This window comes from Callorhinus ursinus, unplaced genomic scaffold (genome assembly GCF_003265705.2).
Source record: "Callorhinus ursinus isolate GAN/ISIS: 27379988/994484 unplaced genomic scaffold, GSC_fseal_2.0 scaffold13, whole genome shotgun sequence".
Lineage (NCBI taxonomy): Eukaryota > Metazoa > Chordata > Mammalia > Carnivora > Otariidae > Callorhinus > Callorhinus ursinus.
Window position 1 is genome coordinate 36,586,007 of NW_027397075.1, and position 15,051 is coordinate 36,601,057.

The 15,051-nt window shown below is 36.3% G+C and overlaps 1 protein-coding gene across 4 annotated transcripts in view; it reads left to right on the top strand.

Moving 5' to 3' along the window:
• RALGPS2 (Ral GEF with PH domain and SH3 binding motif 2) overlaps positions 1–15,051 on the top strand; it is a 153,129-nt gene that overhangs the window by 26,784 nt on the left and 111,294 nt on the right. For 2 of the 4 annotated variants that reach the window (XM_025878121.2, XM_025878122.2), the window contains exons 2-4: positions 7,911–8,056; positions 13,201–13,305; positions 14,504–14,554. In XM_025878121.2, coding sequence (XP_025733906.1) covers positions 8,000–8,056; positions 13,201–13,305; positions 14,504–14,554 — 213 coding nt within the window. In that variant the 5' untranslated portion in view covers positions 7,911–7,999. Of the gene's footprint in view, positions 1–7,910; positions 8,057–9,169; positions 9,538–13,200; positions 13,306–14,503; positions 14,555–15,051 lie in introns of those variants that run through there. The other 2 variants (XM_073900068.1, XM_073900067.1) reach the window with 2 other exon arrangements.

The window sequence follows — 15,051 nt, forward strand, 5'->3', positions numbered from 1 at the left end:
TGACTCCAAAGTCTTTGTTCTTTTCCATTATACTATACCATTTCTATATGCATGGAGTTTTTCCTATGATTTCTTTTAATTCTTACAAAATCTCTCTGGGGTATATTTTGTCATCCCTTATTTATAAATGAAAAAAACAAAATTCAGAGATTAAATAACCCAGCATAATACACCTGGTTAAAGTCACAAGAATTAGTATCCCATGTCTCATGGTTTTACCACTGACCTGCTTTCTTTGCTCCTTGGTCTGGATTGGGGGGAGGGGAGTTATGGGGGGCGTTGTTCATGAATTGACATGAATTCCATTAATTTTGTTAATATCTAACTGAGATTGCCATTTCCATAGCACCAGGGATTCTGGTGCTGGTAAGATGGTAAAATGAAGGTGACTGATGTGAAGGGGATGCCATGTGACCGTGGGAGACTTTGTACAACAGAAGACTAGAAGAGGGTCCTGGAGAGCAGAGATTGGAGAAGCTTGGGTCGGAAAGGGGCCTGCACACCACTTTAGATACTTTGCTGTTCTTGGCAAAAGGTAGAAGAGTGTTGTTTACTACTCACCTTCCCTAAGACCCAGTGGCATACCTCTGGCATACACAACCTTGAACTAAACTGGTTTTAGTTTTCTAAGCTCAGTTCCCTACTTAGAAACCTTTCATGATTCCTGGTGTGTCCCTTCTGATCAGAATTCCCCCGTTTGACAGTTGAGACCCTCCGCGGTCTGGTCCTGTCACTTCTTGGAACCTTTCCAGGGCTCAGCGCAAAGGGTCTGCTAAGCCCGCAGGCCAGCACTCCACACGACGCCTCCTCATGGGCCATCTTCCCTTTTCAGTTTGTGCCCTCGTTTATGGTGTTCTTACTTCTTTCTTCCGCCCCTTCAACTTTCTTTCTTTATAAACTCAAACGTCATCTCATCCTGTAGAAATCATATGACTCTTGAAGCTGAATAGAAGTATGACAGGTAGTAGTGTTCTGATTATTATTCCTGCTCGTTCCCCCTCTAGCCGTAATGAACTTGCTCAGAGGGAGGGCCCACCTTTTAGTTTCCCTTATCTGTTTCCCTCCTCTTCTGTCTCCCTCCACCTTTCCTTTCTCCCTTCCCCGCCCTCCTCCGCTGTCCTTGTTTTTTGCTACCCATTTATCAGTTCATCTATCTTTTCTGTCTTTTGTTTCTCCCTCCATCTGTCCTCCCTTTTTTCCTCCTTCCAGCTGTCTGTCCCTACAGTGTAAGCTTGGGCAAATTACCTGTCCTCTCATCTCTAAAAATGCAGTATAATGTTACTACTTCATAGGGTTGTTTCGATGACTGAGTGAATTTTTAATGAAAAGTACTCAGAGCAGGCCTGTGAGGTAATAAGCAGTACTGGATGTTATCTTTTGTTTGTGATTGTTGTACCGATTTGTGTATTCCAGTATAAAACAAATGATAGTATTTGCTTTAAAAGGAGAAATACTTCTCCTTTATATGCATAAAAGTAGATAATCATTTTTAAAAGTAGCTATAGAAGTTAGTTTTGAACTTTTAAATACTTTGTGATTTAAATACTCATGATTAAGATAATTATTTCTACTTTGAGACAAATTAGTTTTTCATGTATTACATTTTTAATTGCTTGCCATATGGACTAATTCTGTGGTAAATTCTCTGTCTAAAAGTGTCTTTGCCTTCTCTTGAATGAGAATTTAGCTGGGTATGGAATTCTAGGTTGACAGTTATTTTTTCTTAGCACTTTGAAGATATTTTCTTTTCTTCTGTGTGCGTTATTTTTGTTGAGAAGCTTTCCATATAATTTTGTTCCTATGTAAGTAAAGTGCCTTATTCCACTTGCTTTTAAAACAAATATTCTCCAGTTTAAAGTGACGTATATAGACTATGACTTTTTTTTTTTTCTGTTCAAGGCTTGTGATTCCTGAATATGAAGAGTTATGCCTTTCACATGTTCTGTGAACTTCTCAGCCTTTATCTCTTTAAATATTGCCTTTCATTATCTCTCTTCCTCTAGAACTTCTCTTAGACTGTGTTAGATCTTATTTTGTTTTCCATTTCTCTTGATCTCTACACACTGTATCACAACTCTTTGTACAGAATTTTTGCATAATTTCCTTTCTCTCTTCTACTTCACAAATTCTCTTGTGTTTAATCTGATGCTTAATTCTCCAGTGACTAAATTCTTCTTTTTTAAAAAAAATATTTTTATTTGGTTTTCTAACAATTATTTGTCTTGCATTCTTTTTTTTTTTTTTTTAGGTTTTATTTTTATGCCAGAGAGAGAGAGAGAGAGAGAGAGAGAGAGAGAGAAAGAGCACAAGCAGGGGGAGTGACCAGTAGAGGGAGAAGCAGGCTCTCTGCTGAGCAAGGAGCCTGATGTGGGGATTTGATCCCAGGACCCTGGGATCATGACCTGAGCCAAAGGCAGGTGCTTAACCACCTGAGCCACCCAGGCGTCCCCGGAGTCTTGCATTCTTCATAACAGCTTGCTATGTTTTCAATTTCTTATTTTAAGGCTGCTGATTTTAATCTTTCCTGTTTTATAGTCTTTATCAGATAAGTGTTCATCTAAAGTTCTCAAAAGTTAATCCTAATAATTGTTGCATTTCCTGCTTTAGTTATAGTGTGTTGTTTGCTTATAGAGTTGGTAAATTTTTATTTTGAGCTTCCTAGTGGGGCTTTATTTGTGGGAATCCCATGTTGCCTTTTTGTTCCCTCCATCTGCCTTGGGTTCCAGGAGTCTCTGGCTTGTGAACACATTTTTGTGGATTTCTTGTCTTAAGGGTCTTGAACCATGCTGATGTATAAATTCACATTCTGTATCTGCTGGAGTATGTCTAGGATTACAGATTTTTATTTTGTAGACAAATTTGTGGTCACTCTCCTTTAGCCTTAATGTTAAGTTCAGGCCAAGACAGGTAAGTTTCCTTATCTTATGCCAGTATGTATTCATTCATTCATTCTTTCTTTTGCTTGCTTGCTTGCTTTCTCTCTCTCTCTCTCTTTTCCTTCCTACCTTCCTTCCTTCCTCCTTTCTTTCCTTTCCTTTCCTTTCCTTTCACCATCTTACATTGATGGGGTAGACCATCAATCTGTCTGGCTTTATTCTAGGTAAAGGTGGGGTGGGGTGGGGAGGAGAGTGTGTGTCTCAATTCTGTTTTCATCTCTTGGTTGCCTTTTCAATCCAACTGGTATCAAAATTTAACCTACAATTCCTGAATTTCTTTTGTAAAAGATTTTATTTATTTATTTGAGAGAGAGAGCTCACAAGCAGGGGGGAGGAGCAGAGGGAAAGGGAGAAGCAGACTCCCTGTGAACAGGGAGCCCCAAGATGGGGCTCTGAGATCTTGACCTGAGCGGAGGATCCCAGGACCCTGAGACCAAGACCTGAGCCAAAGGCAGACACTTAACACACTGAGCCACCCAGGCGCCTAAGATTTTTATATTATTTATTAGCCGTAATGCTGGAAGCAGAAATCCTCGTCATATTCTTTTAAATGTGTGTAGTATTGTATGTATTGATTATTTGATTGCCATTCACCCTATACTTTAATTGGGCATTTATATAATGTCCTGTGTCATTCACTCTTTTAACAGATACTTAAGTAGATAATTGAGATCAAGTATTGTGTTCATGTGCCTGAATGAAAAGATAAAAAATAATGATTTTTTTGTCATGTTTTGTTTTAAATATGGGTCTTTAATATCAATGAACTCTTAACGCATTAGGGAGAAATACATAAATAAATGGCATTAGAATTTTGACAAAAGAGCAGTGGAAGCACAGAGGCGGGAGGCTGTTGATCTCTCTCCAGGAGGCGTTGGGGGACTCATATAACCCTGAGTGTACATCAGAACCTTTTTCTTTTTAATTTCTTTTGTAATAACTTGAACTTTGAAGGGTGGTTAGTAAAGATAATCTTCTTTACTGTTACACTAGAAATGGTTTTAAGAGGCAACCATGTTTTTAATAAACTTCTGCTAGAATAGCTCAATATCAATTATGTCAAAAAAAATGACATTATGTCTTTTTTCTTTGTTACTCGAGCATTTTGATGGCTTTAATTATTGAAACAAAGTACTGGGGAATTGGGTCTGAGTTCTAATTTTCTTAGATTAAAAAAATAAAGAAGGCAGTGGAAGTTGAGCTGTCACAAATGCTGAAAGTGAGCTTGCCTTAACGCTATGATACACAGGCTGCTTGATTTTTTTTTTTTTTTTTTTTGGAGAGAGAGAGCAAGCGCGAAAGCATTAAGGGCGGGAGGGCGGTGGGCAGAGGGAGAGGGAGCAGCGGACTCCCCGCTGAGCAGGGAGCCTGGTGCAGGGCTGGGGCCCAGGACTCCTGGGCTGAAGGCAGCCGCTTAACCAACTGAGCCACCCACGCGTCCCCAGGCTGTTTAAATCTTTGTGCCTTCCATGAGTGTCATGTAAAATATGTCTTTAATACTTCTTTAAAAATAAATATTAAAGGAGAGCAAGCTCTGTAATTTTTAAATATTGAATTGCAATTATGCAGTTATGATAATTATGCAATTATGATGTTTTAATTTTACCCTATTTTTTCTCATGAAAGTTAGAAGAATATTTTTAATAAGGTATAGTTTCTGTTGTTGAACCTGTCGCTTCTATTTTCATCTTTCTTATAGTTGTCCATTTGAATTTCTTAATGTGGTTGTATATAAGGGCATTAAAATGGTTCTCACTATTGTAAATAGTGCTTGATTGAATAGCTGTATCTATGTAATTTTTTCTCTTTCTCCAGAGTTTTCATAAGATGAATTTCTAGGACTGAGATTTTAAGCCAAAGTGTATGAGCTTGTCAATTCTGTATTGTCTGAATGTTTCCAAAGAAATTGCTCTAATTAATTGCATTTCACTACCATTTACCTTATGGTTGCTTAACTCTTTTAGAGTATGTTTTATAAAACTATTGAATTTCTTTAGCATAATATTCCTAATGATGATAGCATAACTTATTTTAGAAAATGTGTAACTGCTACTATGAAATGAGATTAATTGAGAAGTTGACACTTTGACTTTAATCCTTTGTTCATTTGGTTAAAAAGTACTGGTTTCTGGTGTGACTCTCACTGAGAAGGTAAGGTGTTTAGGAGACTGAATATACCTGCAGTTTAATAATCTAGTTCAGTGACCTCAAGCCAGGAACTAAATCTACATGTTTCAGATTTCCTGTTTGGGGATTATATTGCTTGGAAAGAAGCAATATCCTTGTGTTTGGATTATAATTTCTTGGAAAGAAGTAATATGCTTGTTTTGGGATTTAAAACCAAAAGAAATTAACTATCTTTAGAAGTTTTAGAAGAGAATAAGTAGGAAATAATGAATTTAAGAAAAGAGCTGTTGTGATATTGTTAATTATGAATGATTGTGCCATTCATAGTACTAGGAAAAGCATGTATTTGTTTTAATTTGAACTTTCCTGTGTGCAAAGCACAGGAAGGTCCTGAAATACATACTAAAAAAAAAAACAAAAACCATTTCTGTCTCTAAGGACTCAGTGTTTTTAATGGTATCATATGAAGTTTTGTTCTTCAACAGTATTAAATACTATTGACATGTAGTACATTTATAAATAGTTTTGAATATGATTTTCTTTGAGGTATGCTTTGCTGTAATTGTGGGGTTTTTTTTTTTTTTACATGTAATGGATTTCAATATAATCTTAATATTATGGAATATTTGGCATTTTAATTAAAACCAGTCAGAGAAAACTTTATTCTTTACTTAATAGTTTAAAATGTATGTCTTATAGTTTTAAAATGTGTAATTCTTTTTTTTTAAGATTTTATTTATTTATTTATTTGAGAGAGAGAGAGAGACAGAGAGCATGAGAGGGGGGAGGGTCAGAGGGAGAAGCAGACTCCATGCTGAGCAGGGAGCCCAAGGTGGGATTTGATCCTGGGACTCGAGGATCATGACCTGAGCCGAAAGCGGTCTCTTAATTAACCAATTGAGCCACCCAGATGCCCCTAAAAATGTGTAATTCTTATTCCTGGTCTGTATTATCTCATTTTCAGTAAATAATAGTAAAAAAAAAAAGTTTTTGAAGAGTGGATTAAGAATGCCTTTCCTTTAACAATTTAATTAAAATCTTTTTCTTAACACTAGGGGGCACTCTTGACCTATGGATTCATATCTAAATCAATCAACATGCCTAGACTGGAATGAAATGAAATTATTTGAAAACATGTCATTGCTGAGTGTTGACTTCAGAGGGAATTTGGATTATCAAGCTCATTTTATATAGCAGTGTAAATATAAGTTGATCCTTAATAGTATCATAAGGATAATGAAGTTTATAAAATGAAATGCTGTAGATTAGAGGAAATTAAAGTATTTCAGTGCTCTGTTCACTTTTGCGTTGATTTTCTAAATGGTTTTAAAAACCCATTATTTCTAATATCTTCCTCATTAAAAAAAAGAGTATATCACCATGTGTTGCTCTTAGCAGGTATTTAGAGTATATCTGAGGAAATGAAGATGAATTTCAGATGTGACTAAAGGTTGCTATCATTAGTAATAATTTTTAAGCATTTGAAAACCAGCAACATGTTTTGCTACATTCAGGAAACATTTTAGGCGTTTTCATTCACTGTATTTCAATTAGGATTTTGGAGACACCCACCAACATGTATTTTGCCAGATGTGTACTAAGGTTTTTGTCGTCTTTAATTCAAAGACTCCATGGAATTTAAGCTTTGTGTAGATTCATTAAGTAGACAAAATCTGCATCGTTGTAATTGCACCCTTACCATGTGTCAGCACTGTTTTATGGGCTTTGTATGTATTCATTTCTCCTCACCACAATTCTGTGAGGTAAGTACTTACTCTTACCTTTAAAATAGGTAAGGAAACTGAGCCCAGAAAAGTTAACTGCTGGTTTCACACTTAGGCAGTCTTGTTCTAGAGTCTGCTTCTAAATCATTGTCTGTATTGCTTCTCCAGAGAGAGGAAACTTAGCATCAAGAGAATTATTATTGCTATTTCAGACTCAGTTTTTAAAGCCCGTATAACTTACTATTTCTCTTATGCACAAGGGTTATTGAAATTAAAAGTTGGAAAGGGGCCCTGAGTCCCTTTGCTGCTGTCATTTTACAGAGAGGAAGAAATTCCATCCTAGAAGGATGAAGTTACCAACATAGTGCATACAACAAGTTATTTGTGGAGCGGGATGGAAAACACAAGTAAATATTCTTATTTACAGTATAGTGGAAAGAAATGTGATGTTGTGGAAATAATATTTGACTAGAATTCGGATGGCTTCAGTTTTATTCTTGGCTCTTCATTTACCCACAGAGGCTCTGTTTCCTTGTGTTATGTGAGCATAAAAAATGTCCTCCTCAATTTAGTCTTATTGGCAGTTGTGACGATCAGTGACATAATGATTGAAGATATTCAATAAACTTTAAAACCCTATACAAATAAACATACTATGGTCTCTGTATGACATATTCCATAATATTTTATTTTCAATTATTTGTGGTATCTTTGTAAACCAGTTTATCAGCAATGGTAAACGTACTCAGTATTGTTGCTTTATAGATCTCTACAAGATTTCTTGAGTTATGCCATGTATTACTTTGCCACATGTTGTTTTACACTCTTTATTTACTTAAAACTAAAATGTTTTTTAATTTTTCTCACAATAAGTGAAAAATTATACTTAATGCTTTACTGATGAAGAACATAGCACTAACATGTTTTGAGCCCATTTGGTGTTTCTGACTATTTGAAAAGAGCATACAAGATCGTCCTCCAGCTGGATTTAGTCACTTGGCTGAAATAAAAAATAGAGTTCAGTAAAGTTTTTTTTATTTCTTGGCATGGTGATAGGCATGGAATTGTTTTCTTAAACTTTCCATAAGACATATATTTAAAATTTTCTGTGTATTTTTTACAGGACTAATAATGTATTTGTGGCCTTGGACGTGAAGCCTTCCATCTTCTGTTGCTGTTAACATAGCGTCAAGGACTGATGTTGTGGGAAGCATGGACCTAATGAACGGGCAGGCAAGCAGTGTTAATATTGCTGCTCCTGCTTCCGAGGTAAGGTTAGCTGTAGAGTCTCTTACCTGACATTCTAATTTTTCAAGCATTATGGTTGGTCACAGATTGAAATCAGAACTTGAGAAGAAGAGCTACAGATTTTTTAGTTTAAAAAAAGCTTTTAATTGTGCCATTTGCATGTTTACTCTACATCTTAGAAATAATCCTTACCCACTTAAGATACTTGACAAATAATGATTACTTAAGAGTTTTTCTTTGAGTTTAGTTTTAAAGGGTACATAGAATGTCTTTTTAGGGTATTTTTATATTGCATGAACCTTGAGGACAGTAGTAGAAGTGAGAATAAAAGAATCTTTTATTTAGAATCACATAATTTTGACACCATCTAGATCCCTTGATTCCAGGCCTGTTGAAAGAGTCACAAATGACTAGGCTGAAGTGTTGGAAGGGGTGTGGCTTAGAGTGTAAAGGTGGAGAAGGCAGTGAAGACCAAGCCAGGTGCCCGTCTCTCCGAGTTGTGTGCTGCACTCTTATCTGTGCTTCATGGTTTTTCTTTTTTGCTTTGTCTTTAAATCCAGGGTACTTGCCTGTTTAACATCTAGCTCCTATATTTCTCCTTTATTTTTCTCTTACTACAGAGGATGAGAGTAATGTCTATGACGTTTTACCTCCTTGGCCTCAAAGTTCGTTAATAACTTCAACTCCAGCCAGTTGCTTAGGCCTTGCTATCAATGAAAATAGTCTAAGTCTGTGGTTTTGATGATTCTTCTTAGCTGATGATTTCTGTATTTCTGTCTCTAGCTCTGGCTTCCCTCATACATTTTTATTAAGCATTTCTGATGGCCCAGACATTTAAATCAAGTTACTCATTATTATCCCGCTGTGCAACCTGTAAAGAAAATAGCGCAACCCCTTTCTCTGACTTCTGTTAGTAGCATCACCATATCCCATCACTGTCTATCTCAGCGCTGTTTCCCTCGCCATCTGAGTTTAATCTTTAGATTTCCGCTTCGCGCACCGCAGTCATTTTCTCATCTCAGCAGGAGAATGCACTAGCAGAACAGAAGTTACAGTCTTCTGTAATGTCGTCATGGAAGCGACAGCCCATTCTCTTTGCCATGTTCTGTTGGTTAGAAACAGGTCACAATCCTGCCCACACACAAGTGGAGGGAATCACACAGGATGTGAGTGCTGGGAGAGGGAGACCGTTGGTCAGCAGCCGTCTGAGAGCCCGTCCAGCAAACCTCATCGCTAGGATCCAGTCCTTTTCTCCTTATTTATACCAGCACCATCGGAGTTCGGTCATTATTTCTTGTTTACATTATTGCAGCAGGCCTTTAGTTTGATCTTGTACTTCTCTTCTCTGCTGTTCTTGGTCCATTTGACTGTAATTCAATTTTAATGTTCTTAAAATACAGCTCTTAAGCTTTATTGTATCCCCAAATTGTCCGTGGTTCTCCACCGCCTGCTAATGAAATACCAATGGCCCTAAACCTTTTATTCAAGACTTTCTCGTCAAGGTGACTCTACATTTTCTTTTTAATAGATTTAACTCCCATTAATTGTTGACTTGAAATTGCATTCTTATGAAAGAATACTGTATCTTGCTGATGTTTGTATAAACCGTTGTTTTCTCCTACTTTTGTTACAGTTTTGTCTGTATCAGTTTTTCTACATGGCATTTCTCTTCCCACTCCAATGTGCCCCTCCCTCTCTGCACAAAAAAAGACATTTTGGCTGTCTTTCAAACCTATTTCAAATGCTATACCTCCAGCAGAGTCTTTTCCTTATCCCCTAAACAGATAGCTTTTGTATTTTGAAACTATCAGTTAAAAAAAAAACAACCCACTTTTAAAATAATTTTTTCCATAAATTTATACATCGCTTATCTTTCTCCTTGAGACAAGGATTATATTACATGTTTATATATATGTTTATATTACACTTATGTTTACTTGGTATTTTTATAACCGTATGTTAAATATATGTGCATGCGTGCGTGTGTGTGTGTGTATGGTATTTATAACTATATATCCTGAGACATTTGGTCTAGTATTACAGGAAACAGTATATAATTATTTGTTAAAATAGATCATTTTACTTGTGTAAAAAAATCTGTTGACTCTCCTAAGAAAGTGAATGAACTAACATCAGGCCTCAGAGTAGTGTAATTTAGTATTTGGTAAGTGGAAAAAGGCTATCTTTTACATTGTTTTACACTGTGGCAAGAAAGTAAAATTAAAAATACATATTTTCACCTTCTCTTAAAATACAGATCTATTAACATATCAAAGTGCAAATGTCCCATAAATCTGATAAGCTTACAAATTGGACAAAATACTTGATCTGGGTGATTGACTTCCCTGTCTTAGGACCTTAATATTTAACCAATACTAGCAGCTCCTGAGATCAGAAGAGCTGCAGTTAAAATTTTTTTTTTTCAGATATTTAGAAGTGTCAGTGGTTTTTAGTCTGGTCTTGAATAAAGAATTACTACTATACTACTATTCCCTTAGTGGACATTATGCTTAAGTACTGTGTAGCTTACCAGTACCAACTTATTTATTGGTATTGGGGAAGCAGATAGAAGCATCTTGCTCATAATTTCTTAAGCCTCTCCTAATGACTTGTAAGAAGGAAAAAAGGAAAGTGATTACTTGTTTTGATAAGTAATAAAATTGCCATTACGATTTGCTAATTTGCCTTGAATGAGTTAAAAAGTTGGAGAAAGTTATATTTAAAATTAATATCTTTGCTTGATAGAATGTAGTTATTTGGTCAGTAACTGATGTCTTGTTTGAATGTTTAGCATCATGAATAAATTTCTTAATTAATTTTGGGATATAAAATAATATTGACATAAGTTAGTCATAATTACAGAGAATAACACATGAAATAAAATACTATGTAAAATCTGATTACGGGACTTTGGTTTCTGCTCAGATATATAAAGAGGTTGGAATTCATCACTCCTGTCTTCGTAACATGAAAAAAACTGAAAAACAGTAAATCTTCTTAGCTCTGTCTGAAAATTGATGTCACAGAGCAAATTGACAGTGATGACCCAAAAACTGGAGAGAGAGACAAGTAAAGAATTCGTTTACCACGAGCAGAAATCACTGAAGCCAGAAATAGGTAGCAAAACTTAAGCTGTAGTTGAGAAATTGCTGGAGGCTATGTGTGGATCCCGGGGGCCCAATCTTAGGTTCCCCCAACCCCCACTTTTGTGTTTTACCTCTAGAAGCTCTACCAGGTTCTCACAGTGAAGATCAGAGAAAAATCCCTTCCTGCTTCTAGCAGGGGGAGGGGAAAATAACCATTTTGAAATGTGCCCAGTGCATTCTGTTCTCCCCCTGACCTCAAGGGAAACTACTTTTACCAGAGCCTAACCTACTTGGTGGACAAGAAATACCCAACTCCAGCTCCCCCAGCCTTTCTTTCTCACTTTCTAAGGTATTGGCAGTGGGGTACTGAGAAGTATTTGAGGTCACAACCCAAGGGCACAGGCCACTAAAAGACCTGACTGTTGGACTTTCTCTCTGCATACTTTACCACCACATCAACAGGGCCTCTGTATAATAATGAAAGGGTATAGCTGAAAGAACAGCAAGCACAGATTCTAAGATGGAGTTTCTAAAGAAACCCAAAGAAGGACACTAGAGGAAATTGAAGACTCAAGACACCTCAAGTACAACAAACAGTAAACACAGCTTGACTCTTTATCTATTTAGAAGCATATCCTTACACTAAAGGCCTATATACCCTTAGTTCCTATTACCCAATACATTATGTCTGGTTTTCAGCAAATTACAAGGCCTGCTAAAAGGTAAGAAAAATACATAGTCTGGAGAGACAAAGCAGGTAATAGACAAAGCCACGGTCAGGTATGGCAAAGATCTTGGAATAATCAGACTCGTGATTAATAATGCTAAGGGGTCTAATGGAAAGAATGGACAACTTGTAAGAACAGATGGGTGATGTAAGCAGGAATATTGAAATGCCAAGAATCAAAAGAAAATATTAGAACTCAAAAACATGGTGACAAAAATGAAGAATGACTTTGATCGGCTCACCAGTAGACTGGTGGCCAATAGTCAGCCGACAAAAGAATTCATGAGCTTGAAGATATGTCAATAGAAACATCCCAAACTGAAATGCAGAGAGAAAATAGAATGAAAAAAAAAAATGGAATAGAGTATCCAGGGACTGGGACAATGATAGAAAGTGTAGTATACACATAACGGAACTACCAGGAGAAGAGAAAGGGGCAGAAGAAATATTTAAAATATAATAATGAAATTTCCCAAATTAATGACAGATCCTTTCCTTTGAAATGATTTTGATATTTAGCTGCGAAAGTGAAAGAGAACATAAAAATGAGGCATAATGACAAGTGCTCAAAACTGGTACATCACAGCTGGTAGGCTGATGTATACATTATACATTGGTAACTGAAACTTGGGTTAATTTTTTGTGCCATTAACTGTAGCTTAATCTCCTGCCTCCATTTAATAGAGCATGATCTAAGTGTTCTTACAGTGATGATACTCTGATTTTAGCCAGCTGAGGCAGAATACATCTTTATCTTATGGTGCAGATAGAGAAATAGAACAGAAATAAGATTTCCAGAGCCAAAAGCCACCTTTTGTTCTACATGCAGTAACGGCAAATTCGAACTTGAAATAGTAACCTTAAAGCAAAAAACCCTGAAGTTTGTAATATAATAGGAAGAATAGTATCAGTTGTATTATCACAGATGGACATAACTTAACAAATATTGGATTATTTAATGAAATTCTGAATATTTTCTTCTGGTTTGTCTTTTTCTTTAAAAACATTAGTTTATAAATTATAAATAACAGTATTATTCTCCCTAACTTCCTTTACCTCATTTGAGAATCATCAAACTTGTTAAAATCTTTGATTTCTATAAGAAATGGTAGGATGTCAGGATGAGGAAACTGACAGACAAGAAAATGACCCAAGAACCTAGAAGCTAGGTTAGATTTTCACTTGCCTGGCCCTTTATCTAGTGCTTCTTCAGCTAAGCAGCATGTTGTCCCCAGTGTCTGCAGTGTTTGTTGACCCACTGTTTTCACTTTCCTCAACAGTTAATGCCAGTTGAGTTTCTAGGGCATCGACTGTGAGACAGTATTAAAATGGTTGCATTTTCTATTCAACAGAAAAGTAGCAGTTCTGAATCATTAAGTGACAAAGGTTCCGAACTGAAGAAAAGCTTTGATGCGGTGGTGTTTGATGTTCTTAAGGTTACACCAGAAGAATATGCGGTAAGCTTCCCACCTCCCCTTTCTCCAGTTTCTGTACATAACTTACACATTGATGCTGTTGAACCAAGGCACAGCAGAAGGAGGTGGTTAAAGACAACTGGATCGGGAATTGACGGAGGGAGTAGCACAGCAGGGAAGCAAGCAGAGGGGTGAAATGGGGAGGGGAGGGAGAGCTGGGGAGCGGTGTAGAGCAGCTTCCTACCTTACACCTTCAATTTGGCAAATAGAGGTAAGTGCTTACCACGTGAAAGACGTGTGTCAACTCTACTCAAAACAAACAAAAAACACCACATTAGGGGGAAAAAAGTATGAGTACTTACCTTTATGGTAATTGCTTTTGCCTCCTACCTATTCCATCTCTCCAAGCCAACCAACTGTGCTTTATTGACCTATGTAAGAAATATTTTTACATTTTTGTAAAATAAAAAACAGAAAAAAGAAATTTGAGGGCATTATTGCTATATCATGAAAGATACCTAGAAAAACTTTTCTTTCTTAACTGACATAAATGTTCATTTAAGTTCTCTTTCTCCTTTAATGTGTTAACAGCATATTTGATTTCCTGTTGTTGAACCACTCTTGCATTCCCGGAATAAACGGTTCAGTTATAACATATTATTCTTTGGTATATTATTGGGTCTTGTTTTACAACTGTAGCCTTAGGTGAGACTGGGATAGGTCCACAGCTATGTGCAGTCCCTACAAGACCAGTGCCCTAACCCCTGAGCTGTGGGGCCAATCCATGTGCAGTCCTTAGATATGAGTTGCCACTAGTATAAGTGTCACTATAAGTGGGGAAGAAAACTTTTGTATTAACAGCAGATTTTATATTACTGTTTGGGGAAATAATCAGCATAATACTGCTCCATGAACCAGTAGATCTAATTTTTGGTTTTGATTTTGATTTAATGTATGACTATGTCCAAATTTTAAAATAATTTTGTTTTATTTTCCAACTTTACCTCATTTATCTCATAAAAAAGTACGAGTCAGCATGAGATAATTTGAAATAATCGTATTTAATAATGGTATAAGGGCAAATTTTCATTTTCTGTAATCCATTGTAAAATTGCTACTTTTTCTAGTAAATATTTGAGTATTCAGTATATTTTATGATGGAATATAATTTTAATTTAGAGTATATATCATGTCATAGAATTCCCAAGGAGAAATTGTCATTTTTTACCTTTTATTTCAGGGTCAGATAACACTAATGGATGTTCCAGTATTTAAAGCCATTCAACCAGATGTGAGTAGTTTTAAGAACTTTCCTTTGAAATATACAGAATGGTCATTAACGGTATCACAAATTAAGTTTTAGAAATGTCAAATTCATATTAGTGTTTAAATGTTTAAAGCTTTTGATGTGACTGTCCTCAGAAACTCATGTGGCAGTCATAGATAAAAATCACTGAGTCATAGGTAGGACTGTTTCAGTCATTTTGGTTGATTAGGCTTCATCACTCTTCTGAGGGGTGAACAGACTTAGGTTGAATGATTTACTCAAGGCTTTGAAGCTTTTTCAAAGGACACTGGGAGTAAGAAACTGGGTTTCACAGCTCCAGCAGTTTGTTCCCTTATATCTTTATTTATGCCTTTATAATATGACAGTGTGTTAACATTTTGGAGAGAAGAGGGAGGATCATGGAAGGCATTTTTTACTTACTATGCATCTGCCTACTGGAAGCCATTTATTAGTGTGTGTGTGTGTGTGTGTGTGTGTGTGTGTGTGTGTGTGTGTGTGTG